Source organism: Astatotilapia calliptera, chromosome 11 (assembly GCF_964374335.1).
Source record: "Astatotilapia calliptera chromosome 11, fAstCal68.1, whole genome shotgun sequence".
Classification (NCBI taxonomy): domain Eukaryota; kingdom Metazoa; phylum Chordata; class Actinopteri; order Cichliformes; family Cichlidae; genus Astatotilapia; species Astatotilapia calliptera.
The window spans coordinates 10,076,390-10,090,219 of record NC_137432.1 but is presented as its reverse complement, the minus strand read 5'-3'; the positions used below and the strand labels follow the sequence as shown (position 1 = coordinate 10,090,219).

General features: G+C 39.9%; 1 protein-coding gene across 2 annotated transcripts in view; it reads right to left on the bottom strand.

Annotated features, from left to right (window-relative positions):
• col14a1a (collagen, type XIV, alpha 1a) overlaps positions 1-13,830 on the bottom strand; it is a 166,260-nt gene that overhangs the window by 103,232 nt on the left and 49,198 nt on the right. For both annotated transcript variants that reach the window (XM_080307779.1, XM_080307778.1), the window contains exons 10-21: positions 13,662-13,822; positions 12,659-12,788; positions 11,300-11,439; positions 11,041-11,170; positions 9,759-9,898; positions 9,256-9,382; positions 8,369-8,508; positions 5,479-5,611; positions 5,052-5,090; positions 3,871-4,010; positions 1,308-1,440; positions 220-342 (exon numbers count right to left, since the gene is read on the bottom strand). In XM_080307779.1, coding sequence (XP_080163905.1) covers positions 220-342; positions 1,308-1,440; positions 3,871-4,010; positions 5,052-5,090; positions 5,479-5,611; positions 8,369-8,508; positions 9,256-9,382; positions 9,759-9,898; positions 11,041-11,170; positions 11,300-11,439; positions 12,659-12,788; positions 13,662-13,822 — 1,536 coding nt within the window. The remainder of the gene's footprint in view (positions 1-219; positions 343-1,307; positions 1,441-3,870; positions 4,011-5,051; positions 5,091-5,478; positions 5,612-8,368; positions 8,509-9,255; positions 9,383-9,758; positions 9,899-11,040; positions 11,171-11,299; positions 11,440-12,658; positions 12,789-13,661; positions 13,823-13,830) is intronic.

Sequence of the window (13,830 nt, the reverse complement as noted above, 5' to 3'; positions counted from 1 at the left end):
TGCATTCTGATGCTCAGCTTTAACTTCAGCAGGTCATCTTGATTTTGTCTACATGCCTAAATGCACTGTTGTTGCCATGTGATTAGCCATACCTAGCAGAGCCCTGAGTGACTGTATATTCCTTTGCTAGACAAAGGAAGGTGAAAAAGAAGGTATATTTAGATAGAATAATAGTAATAAACAGAATGTATGTGTGCGTGTGTGTGTGTGTGTGTGTACCATAGAGGGGCTGGTAGACGATCTTGTAACCCTCAACAGGAGACCGAGGTGGATCCCACGAGACCCTGAGGCGATTGAACCACTCCTCTGACACACGCAGATTTTCAGGAGGCAAGAGCGGCACTGCCAAAAACAAAGCAAAACCAGAACATAGAAGAGCTTCTAAGAACTGCAGCTGATATTACTAACACATGCTAAAACTTTAACATAAGAACTAATTCACCTAAGTCATCAGTTATAAAGACAATCAACCCAAGGACTTCTAAATAAAAATGATAAAATTAATGTTTAATTATATAAATCTGAAGCTCAGCGCTTATATTCAGCTTGATAGAACAATTGCTGTCCACTGGGACAGTTTTTCATGCTTTCAGCACTTGAGAGTCTTTGAATTTACAAGAGACGCTTTTAGGTGTTACAGGTCTAATATCCAGCCTTGACAGGGCTGAGTGTGAGTTGTGCACTTCCACATTAGAGAAATAACACATTACTTCAGGAACTGATTTAGGGAATAATATTCATCACTGAAAAAAACACACAAAATCATCTCTTACTGTACACCAGGCTCTGATGCATAATTCTTCAAGCTAAGTAGATTTTTATTTGCATTACAATGACTTATAGTGCTCTCATCTAAAAAGAAGACATGTTTTGTCTGACATTTCAATTCTCTGTGCGATGAGGAGACAGCCACTGCTGGCTCACAAGAGGTAATCTAGAGAATAGTTGAGAAAATCAATTAGACCTGAGCAAAATAATTTAATCGTCTCATTAATGAAAGGCGCTGCAGCAATTATGAGTGGCCTTCATTAAGACAATTAGGAATGCATCAGTATTTGTCGTGGCTTTGATTTATAATCTCCTTCAAGAACGTAAATGAACATGAAATTAATGCAATGCAAATGAAAGCCCTGCTCACAGCGATGAAATTCATTGTCATTAACTTCCAGTATTCTCCTAAACCGGGAGCTGCATCTTTGTGTTGTGAAAAGGGAGAAACGCAGCATTATGGTCAATACAGTAAGCCAGGGATGTGTGTGTGTGTGTGTGTGTGTGCGCTTTGCATTTTGTGTGTTTGTTAGCCTTACATGTGGAACCCATGGCAGATGCACCAAGGCCATCTTGTCCATCGCTGTACACCGGAGTGACTGTCACTTTGTAGCTGGTGTCTGATTGTAAAGGCTCGAGCACTGCTCTCCTCTCACCTCCAGAAACTGACATCTACGATTGCAAACACACACGTGAATGCACACATTCTGGGAACATTTGAATGGGCCACAGGCACACACACACACACATATATATATATATATATATATATATATATATATATATATATATAGCACACTGGGTATAGAAACAGCATCTTTGCTCTGCTGGGTTAAAGGGACATTTGGAGGAAGTTTAAGAAGTCTTTTCAATTCAGCTCAGTCAATAAAGTCAGTTGATGGCAAAAGTGGGGCAGGGAATAGCTGAGAAAAACCCCATTACTGCCCCGTCTTCATTTATAACTGTTGAAATATTTCCCTGGATGTTTGCTTGCATCCTAAAAGTACCACTTGGTTTAAATTAGCTCCTTTTTTATCCAACAGCCCGCACCTCCACCCCCTGTACTCTGAGTATTTCTTCTGCGGCAACAAGCTAATCATGATGAGACTGATAATTTATAGTATACTTAAAACTTGATAGAGATACACTAAGAATGAGATTCACTGGCTGGCAAAACAATCTCGATAAGTTACACCAAGTGGATTTTATTAAAGGTGCTTTCAGCTACACTGTAGCACACATATTGTTCATCCGCAGCTGTCCTGAAACTGTAGGAGGTCAAAGTTTTCATTACGCAGGGCACTCATGCTCTCAGTCATGTTGGCTTGAGCACTAAAAGTTGAGCATTACGAATTGCTCCTCTAAAAGTGCTTAGAATGATGAAAATTACAGTCATTTGCAGCTCCATAACAACCGTGACTACTGAGATTATGCAACGCAGTTTAAAAGCACACTTTGACTGCTCTGGCATCTAACTGAGGATATCTGTAACTAAACTGTAAGTCATTTGAGCTTGAAAAACTACGTGGCACTGACACAACCAAGTTATTTCAATCTTTCAATAATGAAACTTATGTGCAAGTTCAGTAAGGAAGATTATTCAGTATTCACTCTTCTGCCTGCATTCCTGGGTGTTTGGGCTGCTAGTCTAGTCTTCATATTACTTCATTGTCGGGTCTCCACTGCTTCATCTCTGCCACCACCAGGATTTAGGCCCTGGGTAGGTCCTGTCCTACTTTGTATCACTTTTGGACTATGCTCTGCTAATGTAGCTTCCTCGGAGTCTAATTGCTGAAAATTTTATTACTATGAATTAAGTTCAGTTCTTTCAAATTTTCTCTCCTCATTGAAAACTGTCAGGACTAAAAACTGACTAACTCCTGTTAACTGATATTATAAATAGCAATAGGTGTGAACTGCATCATCCATGTACAGTTGTGAATGTCTTGTATTACCTGGTCTTCATCTTTTCTGGACCCTATTGGATTACAGTTATTCTTTACAATTTACTGTTTGTGTTTATCTCATTTTTGCACGTCCTGCCTTCTTGGTCTTCAACTTCTACACCAAGACGTGACATGAGTGTTGAGACAAGGCTATTCAGACCCAAAGGATGGGGAGGAGCTGTCCACTGTGACTTGGGTGCTGAAACACTGTGTCCAAGTGGAGGTGCAGACACACGCGTGCATTTTCAGGTACATAAACAAACAAACAGAGTTTTCTCTCTTTCTCCTTTCATCTGTCTTTCATACACGTCCGCAACAAAACATGCCGAAACTTTGGAAAAGACGTGTGACCTGGAACGGCCCTTGGCCATCAGCCGGCAGACAGGTTTAAGCTTCCTCGCATTTTGTGCAGCTATTGTTTCTCTTCCCACCTCCCTTTGTTTCTTTTGCTCTTTTCTCTGCTGCCCTCCATCCCCACTCGCAGTGAGGTAAATGGCTGCTGAAAAGATAATGGAATGTCTGCCGGCCTGGCCTGGACTCTCCATCTTCTACGGCTCTGACACCACATTGGGAAATTAAAAGAGGGGAGGGGGAGTGAAGGGAGGCTGGAGGATAGAGAAGAGAAACAGAGAGATAGAGGGACAGAAGAAGAATAAGGGAAAGGCTGACTACTCGTGTGTGTGTGTGTGTGTGTGTGTGTGTGTGTGTGTGTGTGTGTGTGTGTGTGTGTGTGTGTGTGTGTGTGTGTGTGTGTGTGTGTGTGTGTGTGTGTGTGTGCATCAGCGATCAGGGTCAGTACATGGCACTGAGCTCAAGGGCTCTTAGAAGAGATAGAGGGATCAAGAACGAGGGGCTAAGTGGCCCGGGACTAAAAGTGTAATCAGTTTTCTGACTGTAGCAGACGACCCAACGCTGACCGCTGTAGGGCCATCCAGTTGGATGGAGATGGGAAACAACAATAATCTTCCTCCAAAAACAACTTCAGTGTTGTCTATTCCACATAATCAGCATTCACAATTCACCAGGGAGGCAGTTTGTGATGGAGGGCAGCTTTAGAAGCTGCAAACATGTAACCCGGATCTAAAACACCTCTTGAGAGGGAAAAAAAATAATTAAAATCTGGGAACTAACATAAACCCTTAAACCTCCAACTCACAGAGTCCTTGTGATCTCCGCTGAGGCTTGTGTAGGCGACCCTGTAGCTCTCCACGTTGGGGTCTTCCAGCTCCCACGAAGCCTCTAAGCTCTGGGTGGTCTCGTCACTCAGCTGAAGGTTTCTCACAGCCTGACGTGCCGCTGAGACACCACATCACAGATTCGCTGTTACTGTACCAAATTACTCTAGATATTATTTCTCAAAAAATTAGGCTTGGCTCAAACTTTATTTTCTTCACACTGTAAAAATATCAGGGGGAAAAAGCCAGCGTGAAAGTTTCAGTTTCAGCTCGACACACTGTGATTTGGGGTGCTAAAGAAAAGTATTCTCACAAGCACTCACAAAATGCTTTTGTTTAGCTTATATGATGCATCCTTAAAGCACTAACTATGATTTTTTTTCTTCTTTCTTAAACAAAGGCAACCTGCTGGTGTTTAGTCGGCTGCTTTGAACTGTGCTTTTTAGAGGGCCACTTGGATTTTTAAACAAAGCAGATGTGCTGTGTGAAACTTTCTAGGACAGTGGGCAAAAACTTAAGTAAAGGAGACATGTTGCTTTTGTAAGCTTTTGAAGCCACAAGACTCAATTAGCTGTAGTCTGCTTCTAAAACAACAAAAACCCATTCCAGATGGCCTTTGGTCACCTTTGAGAAGCCAGAATCTGAACTCCAGTCTCTGGATGAAGCCAACTTGGTAAACACACTTATATAAATTCAAACTTCTAGGAGAGACTCTTATCAGCATTTCAACTTTCTCTTTAAAATGAACAGTTTCAACATTTCTTTTTCTAATTACTCGGTAATTTTGCTTTTGCTTCTTGAAAATAAATAAGCAACAATGGCCAAAAATCTGCTACAAGGACTAAGAGAACTACGTTTTCACTTTGGCAACATAGGCCTGCACTGGCAGCTAGTGGAGCCTTTCGCATTAAAATGGAAATTGCCTTCCTTGACAGATGCCTTGGCTTGAGCCATGATTAAAATTTGGCCAGTCTCTTTGCAGGGATAGTTTTTCAGAAAAAGTACCAAGTGAAATTAGCCTTCTGTCCACTGGACACATGCTAGCAAAAAAATTAAAGCAACTGCTTTTAAGTTTCATGGCACAGTTGTACCTAAGACTAGCTGACCTGGTTTTTGCTGACATTTTGAAGCTTTACAGAAAGCCAGCTCAGACGCTTCTTACCTGTGGTTTTGGTAGAAGTTGTTGTTGTCTGTGTGGGCACTGGGGAAATACAAAGAGGACAAATCAGATAATTGGATTCAAACTCTGCTCAACAACTCTTTGTGTCGATAAGTAAGCCAATTAGACAGGAATACGTAACAAATCACTGATGGTAAAATAGATTTTCTTCTCCTGAGATAAGCTGAGACAAACAAATCAATGCAAATGTGTTCATGCAGTGCTTTGCTTTGACTCAGAAATGCTCATTTTCTTATCCTAAATGCACATGTGATTGCACTGATCTGTTATAATAAGCAGACAGCAGTGCTCTATCAGGAGGAATTACATCTCAAGGAAAGCCGTGAGCCTTACTATTGTCAAGTTTAATATTGATTAGATAAAGCAAAAACTCACAGCTCTGTGAGTTAAACAACCTCGTCACACTTACATGTGGTTTGAGTGACAAAGACTGTGTCGCTCTCAGACTTGTCTTTGAATATGGCCGTCAGCATAACTTCATACTCAGTGGAGGGACTGAGGCCGGTCAGTGTGTATCTGTTATCACTTCCACTCAAGACCACCTACAGGAAAGAAACAAACCTCATATTAGATCTGATTTCCAACAGCGCGGTCTCTCCAAACTTTAGAGACGTGATGGCTGATAGTTTCCAAAAATGTCAGATTTGTTGTTCTATAACTTTGTTCAGACAAAACAAAAAATATAGACAGTACTTTCAGCAGTATTGTTACTGAAGCAATTACAGTTAAGTGATAAACTCACTTAAAAACTTTAAGTGATTTGTGTTTTTATTTGCTGCTATATTTGCCAGAACAAGTTGAATCTGAAGAATTTTGTAAGTTCAAATATTGCAAAACAGCAAGAATGTTATCAAACAGTCTGATGATGTTATTAATACTCTAATGAAAAACTCCAGGCTGTCAAATTCCAAGGTCGTGACTGAGTTTTAGGAGAGAAAGCCGCTGAAAACCTAAAATAATAAGTCATCTCATAATTTCTGCAGGTAGAGGGAGAAACAGCAGGAAATGGTAGTGCAGGTGGTAATGAAGCAGGTATGCATGGAGATTACATGTAGTATTTTCATTGTTATGTTGAACAAAACAAAAATAACATGAGCATAAGTCTTACTGGATTACATGTTTCCTATGATATAACTATCACAGGTGTGTGTGGTTTCCTACGAACACAAAATGCTTCCAGTTGGACTTGCTGCATCTGCACTAGTCCAAAGAACCACTACAAATTGTTTTATACAGGAAAAAATCAGACCCCAAGGTACACACAAAGAGGTCAACAAGAGTACAGCACACTTCTACCGAGAGAAACCCTGAAATTAGTATTTGCTCCAGATGGCTCAATAACCAGATTATGCGGAGGTATTTGTTTCTTTGCAAAACCCTCCGAGGTACAGTTGCATGCAGATTTTACCAACGGGGGCAATTTGTGCTTTCCCTGAAGCAAGTGTATTGTTTATGAGTCATTGTCTCCCTTTCCTTTTTACATCTTCTTCCATTTAATGTAAAATTTTCTGTTTTATTTTATTGTTTCCTGAGACTCATGCAGATACGTTTTTGAAAAAAGAAAAGACAACTTAAAAAGAAAGATATCAAATTATCATAAAGTTTTTGTATGGATAACATTTCACTCTGTGCTGTATGCATTATGTCTAATCCCCTCTCAGATGTAACAATACCGAGAAAATCGATGAAGGATGTAAATGTGTGTGTGTGTGTGTGTGTGTGCCAGCACACGGAGTATGTGGGTGAGAAACAGAGAAAAGCTGCATGTATCCCTTTCTCTAGTCTGGCGGTATTACCAGCCCACCTCTCCAGCTCCCCAGAGTGTTATTTTCAGCTTCGATGACTCTCAGCAAAACACACAAACACACACACAGACACACACTCTAAGGGCTCTATCGCTGCCTTGCAGCTGTCTCTAAACCCCAGATCATAGTAATAAAACACCCTAGCCATTAATTTCTAGATTTATTCAGCCTTTATTTATACTCAACCAAGCCAGAGGTTTTACCAGCTACCGGTAGTGTAGTTAAGCTTCTGTGTAAGTCTATAGGAGACAGACTGCTCTTTATCAATGTGCATGGAGTGGAGCTACTGCTTCCTCTTAAAAAGAGATAATGACTGGACTCCAGGCTAAATGAAATCCATGCAGATTATTTTCTTCAGATGCTTAATAATATGTTTTGTTTGCATAATAACACTGCAAGCTTAACCTTGTGATTCTATGCTGTTGGATGCTTGACTCTTACTGATCTAAAACACATGCAGTACTGTGCAAAAGTCTGAAGCCAGCCTTTATTTCTTTATATTTTGCTACCAAGAAGCCAAACTTTCTTATACATTTTTAAAGATTCCCAAAGAGCTATTAGTACAAAACCTGGGATAAAATATCTTGGGATGGCGTGCAGTCCCAAGATATTTAGGAAACTGAAAAAGTGGCAAAAGAAGAAGTGGTAGGCTGATGAAGAGTATTTGAAAGTCCTGCATTTAACAAATAGGAGAAAATTCATCTGACACAGGACCTGAGAGATGCCTCTGCCACTTCAGCTGACCTGAAGGGCCAGAACTGGGATAAAGAACTGGGATGAAAATGAGAAGCAACAGGTCTGAAATCTTTTGTTCATATTGTCATCAACATGTCAAGGTCAGGAGAGACGTACGTGTATCTGCAACTACAAACAAGTGGAGACTGTGTAATGCTTTGGGAGCTGAATTTTAGCCAGTGATGCAATTATGAGCGCAGAAAAGTACAGTCAGACTTTGATTCACCAGCCAAAGCCATCTGGAAACACTGATTGGCAAACACTTCATTTTTCCACATGACAATGATCCCAAACGCAGACCCAGAGCAGTAAAAATATACTTGATAGCTCTTCATAATAATATCATACTTTTAAGCATTAGTAAGGTATTAGTAAAGTTTTAGCAAGTGTTTAATTCATATTTTATTTATCATCATTCCTCCTTAGTATACTGCTGTGCATGGTGTAGCATGCACTGCTAGTAACTAATAATAATCATAGTAATAATAATATATCTGTATTTACAAATGGCAATGCGGCATAAATAATGAATTAAACGCTTACTAATACCTTAATAATTATTAGTGTGACATTATTGTAAAATGCTACTGTATACTTATACAGAAAAGCCGACAGTGGAGTCTTATCTGTCATGGATTGGTCTCCCCAGAGCCTGGACGTCAACATTACTAAAGTATTTTCCTAACAAAATATAGAAAAAGGAGGATGGCTCAAGACTTTTGCACAGTGCTGTACCTTCTGTATTTTAGTGGAACTAACCTCTTTTGTGTTGCCACCATCGAATGGTGTCCAGGAGAGTCTGTAGAGAATAATGTCACTGGCTGAGTGATCCCAGCTGACCTTAAAGCTGTCCGTGCGGACCTCACTGGAGTGTAGATTCAGAGGACCAGGAACTGGAGCTGAAAGACAGAAAAGCTGAGACTCTTTTTCCCCTCCTTTTTTCTCATGTGTTAATATTCACATAAATTCAATAATATTTTCAATTCTGCCCCGATTACACTGTAAGTTTATGAAACTTTTTTGCTGGGCCAATTTATAACATAACTGTCAGTTCAGCAAAATGTTCTCGGAAAAGCACCGTCGCACCGTTTTGGTGTGAACCTACCGCTTCCCACTCAAACAGCTGAAACGTGCCATTGCATTTTCGTTAGTTCATAAAGCCCCCTTTCTGAAAACTGGTCCATTAAACAAACTTTGCCAGGAGATAAATAAAAAATGCAAACAGTCCTTTTAAAGTGGATAGTTTAATAGTTGCTTGCCAGACGCATTTCTTTGAGCTGACTCAGCGCTGGAGCCCAACTGCTTGTTGCAAAGGGATATTCCAACAAATCAATATCTGTTAGCGTGACGGAATAGTCAGGGACAGTGAAATGACCTTTTAATGTGACTGGGCTATTATGCTGAGGTGTAAATGTGATGGGCAGGTTGCCAAAATAGCAAAAGGACCACTGAGGGTAATAAAATTCACCACTGTTTGGCACTATAAGAGAAATGGTTTGCCTTTTAATGATATTGATAGAACTATTTTCTGGAGATTGAGGCTAAATTGTCCTCAACAGAGATGTTGGGAAACAAGAATACAGAAAACAAAAATTTGTTCTCCACTGGTGACGGCGACTCGCAAAAGTCAAAAGCCAGTTTCTTACTGGTGGTGAACGCATCGGTGAGCGGTTCTGATTCGCCCTCGTTGTACAGGGCAAAAATTGCCACTGAGTACTCCGTCAAAGACGTCAGCTCACCGAGGTCATAAGAACTCACTGAACCAACCTCCACCTGCAGGAAACACAGAGAAACATCATGTAGCCACAGACAAACCCACTGCTATGCCTCTTAAACAGAGAACAAGATAAACACTACTAACTTGAAAGACAGCAAGTCTACTAAGACTCAATGTAGGGATATTTTTCAAGTCTTCATCTATGATATTCATAACACAGAACATTTCCAGAAGACTAAGCTTTATCAGTATCGTAAACTGCAGTATCTGTAAATTTTCCATTCATATGATTATTGTTAGGCTTTTAGCCCTTTATTATTCGACTGTTCATCCCTTTCTCATTTCTTTTTTTCTAATTTCTTATTTAATCTTGGCACTCAGAAACAAAATTCCCAAAACATGAAAGAAAAAAAAAAAACGGTCACACGTCACCTCGTCTGTGACTAGTCCGTCTGTCTTGTCCCACATGATGCGGTAACCATTAACTCCACCAGGTGCGGGGTCCCAGCTGATGTGGGCCGAGTTGTGGGTAATGTCAGAAAACTGGAGGTTGCTGGGAGGACTCAGTGGTACTGGAGGGGGAGAGACAGAAAGCTCAGGCTGATCAGGCGTTAAACCCTGGCTGTGAAAAAAAAGGAAGCCCATGCCAAAGACTGAGTCTAACTTTGGAGCAAAAATGAGCATGTGTTCAGCCTTGTATAAAAGTAGTTTTGGTATTTTTTGGACATATTAACTGCTTGTGGTGTGATTTCTTTTTACCTCACCCATTTAAATTAATATTAAGTATAAAGCTGTTGGTGATGGGTGGGTGCTGCTAGCTGCTTGTTAGGCTTCATGTGAACTAATCAGGTTCCACCTTTAAGCAACCGGCATGAGTAACGGGCAGAACAATTACATTCTCTTCCACTAGAGGGCAATACAACTACCATCTAGTAGTAGTTGTACTGCCACTAGCAGTTGGGTTGCCAACTGCCAGTGAAAACAGAAGAAGGCAAAGACGAAATTACGTAATAGTCATGCCGTGAGTGAGACGACACAGCCAGATAGTAGTCGATAAATATTTGAAAAGCAAAAGTAGTCAATCTGACCCGGGTCATGGAGAAGGCCCTAGCATGAGTAGTGGTCAGAAGAAAGAAAAAATGGTATACTGGTGACAAACCGAGCCAATTCCACTATTCCTGGTGCACGAGGAAAAATTATAAATATGCTTTTTGTGCTGTGTGATTTTTCTAATGTGAAATATGTGCCGTGGCTCCAAATGGTTGGAAAACAATGAAGTAGTCTGCGTACACGGAGTGGACATGGTATGGACGTCTGTTCACAATGATTAAGTGACTAAATTAGACATCAGTCAAAGACACTTGGATTTAATTTCTTTATTACAATAAATAGGCAAATTTTTCTTATTTTGTAAGAGACAATCAGAGCAGACTATTATCATATGTGGAAAGAAGGTCAGCTGTCTACAGTTATTGCCGCATAACAACTATGAGCTTTGACCTTGGAGAAAACATCACTGTTTCAGCCATTTTTACCAGCTTCATGAGAACCAGTCTGAGTTTTTGAGATTAAGGACACTTTTTATGAAGAACACATATGATCCAGTTTTCTCTTTTACAATGTTTGAATGTCTGACTATTGGGTTATTTGAATTTTTATTAATTTTAATAAAAAAGGCTAAGAATTAAAAACTGTTTGGGTGTGCATTACTCACATGTGGTTTCCTGGTTTGTAACAGGTTCACTGGCCTCCTCGCCGAACATGGCATAAACAGTGACGGTGTATTCGGTGTGAGGGATCAACCCATCCAGCTCCAGCTCCGTCACTGCATCTGACACCCTTATCTAGGGACAAAAAGAAACTTCAGGATTTAAAACAAAACTTTGGCTGTCATGTTAGCAAATTCCAGGTTTACAACTTTGAACTAAATAAACAATTCATCCTCCCCTTATTTTATTATTTTTTGTTACTACCTCTTTCTCATCCAAGTCATCTGTCAGAGGTGCATAAAGCAGCATGTAGCCAGAGACTCCATCCGCACTGTTCCATTTTATTTTCATGGTGTTGTGACTCACATCAAACAGCTGGAGGCCGGTGACTGTGGGAAGAGCCACTACATGCATACACACACAGCATACACACACATCGCGACACAGCAAACAACTAAATAACATGGCAAATTTCAATAAAGGAGGAATCACATGAATGTATTTTTGTAATAACTATAAACATCAGGGTATACTGCTTAAGGTGGATTTGACCTTTAAGCATAAAATTCTTTATTGCTGTATTAGTTACTGCTGTGCAAAGTATTGAGCCAACCATATATTTTTAATATATATTAATATATTTATCCAAGCTTTCCAGCTTTCTTCTTTAAGACATCTTCAAGTTCTCTCCAGGCTTCTCGAAGGACATTCAAAGCTCTTCTTTCCATCTGTCAGAGGTATTTAAATGATGTTGTATGTCCCTCTGACAGATTATTATTATCTGACGAGATGTTCAAATACTGCTTCAACAATGTTGACGTCTGGGCTCTGGGAAGGCCAATCCATGACAGATAGTACTCCACTGTGGAGTATATATAAGAATACAGTAGCATTTTACAATAATGTCACACTATTAAGCTTTATTAATATTATTAGTAAGATATTAGCAAGTACTTAATTCATCATTCATATTGGAATGATGATATGATATATAAATGATGAATTAAGAACTTGCTAAAGCTTTACTAATACCTTAATAATGTGATATTATTATGAAGTCCTTACAAGCATATTTTTTTACTGCTTTGGCAGTGTGTTTGGGATCATTGTCATGTGGGAAAATGAAGCCTTTGCCAATCAGTCTGTCCAGATTGTATTTCATGGTGAACAAAAATCTGACTGTGGATTTCTGCATTAATAATTGTATCAGTTTTGACAAGATCTCCAACATCGCTGAAATGCAGTGAAAAAGCAACCGAAATGCATCTCTAAGGTCCTGTGCTGGACATTTTCCTTTTTCGTACTCACATGAACTTCAGATACTGTTAATCTGCTTTACTTTCTTTCTATAGTTTTAGATAGAAAGATAGAAAAACTTTGAAAGACCTATAGAGAGCCTGGAGAATTATTCTTCAAGACTGAACCCTTTTTAAAAAATGATAGGAAAACTCCTTGGAAGCAGAATATAAAGAAATAGCTCAAGACTTTTGCACAGCACTGTAAGTGCATTTTCAATATGTCTGGCTTCTGCAGCTGTAACTTTTTAAGCCATTGTTATTAAATTGTGTTCTGAGTGTGGAGCCTTATAAGCACACTTATGTGTGTTTGCAAGAATAAACTTACGCGTTGTTTCTGATCCTCTCAGAGCTGCACTCGCCTTGTTTGCATACACAGCAAACACCGCCAGTTGGTACTCAGTGAGGGAGCTAAGATGCTGTAACACCACTGAAGACTCACTCCCGACCACTACAGCCTGCAGGGGTGCAGGAGGGTCAGTCAGGGAAGTAAGAGAATATGAAAGATGGAAAAGAAGGTGTGAAGAGTTGGAGGGGATAGAATGGCATGAAAAATGGTAATTGAGGCAATAAATAGGAAGACATAAAAATGAAAAACAGAAGTGAGGAAAGCGAGATAAAACCAGGAAAGAAAGGAGAGATTGGAAGAGAATGGGAAAGGAAGAAGGAAACAATCGATTTATTGAATGGGATAAAGCACAAACGCTTAAAACTTGAAGAATATTTTTCTTTTTCATTGTGAAATAAAAGGATGACAGTTGTGATAAAGATTAGGCCCACGGTGAGCCAGCTGGAAAGGTCTCTTTACATGAGGCTCCAGAACATCTGGTCTCTGTAAACCCAGCTAAGTGAGAGATTTAATGGCTTCTGTGGTCAAATGTTCTGGAAAAATCAAGCAGGTGCCTGGTTCCAGCAACAGTATCATTTCTAGTGAGCCGTCATAACCTGCAAAGATATTCTGGGGAGAAGTGAATAGAGAGATGAAAGTGAGAGGTATGGATGGGCGATAGCACTGACGCCTCGAGGAAAAACTGATCTCAAACTATAAACCTGCCCGATCCTTGATAACACCCCCTGGTGTCATAAATATTATGGAAAAGTACATTTTGCCCACCTCACACTCCTACTGACTGTAGGATTTTTTAGCTGCTGCTTATCCTTCAGCACATCTGTATCCAAAGCTGAACAGAGTGAGGGAGTCATGTCCATGGAATAAAATGGATATTTCTTGATTTTATGTTGTGATAAATATATCACGACATAAAATATGTTGACTTCCTCAGCTCTGGCTGGTTTGATGTGTGGTTTTCAGCAAATAATACACTATTTACCTCCTGTGGATCTCCTGGGTCTCTTCCCTGAGTGGGATAATAAACAACTCTGTATTTCTCTACATTTCCGGGGGCATGGCTCCATGAAACCCGAAAGCTTTGGGCCGTGATGTCTGATGTCACTAGGTTAAGTGGCATTCCCGTTGTCTCTGGTATATGTTCTGAAAGA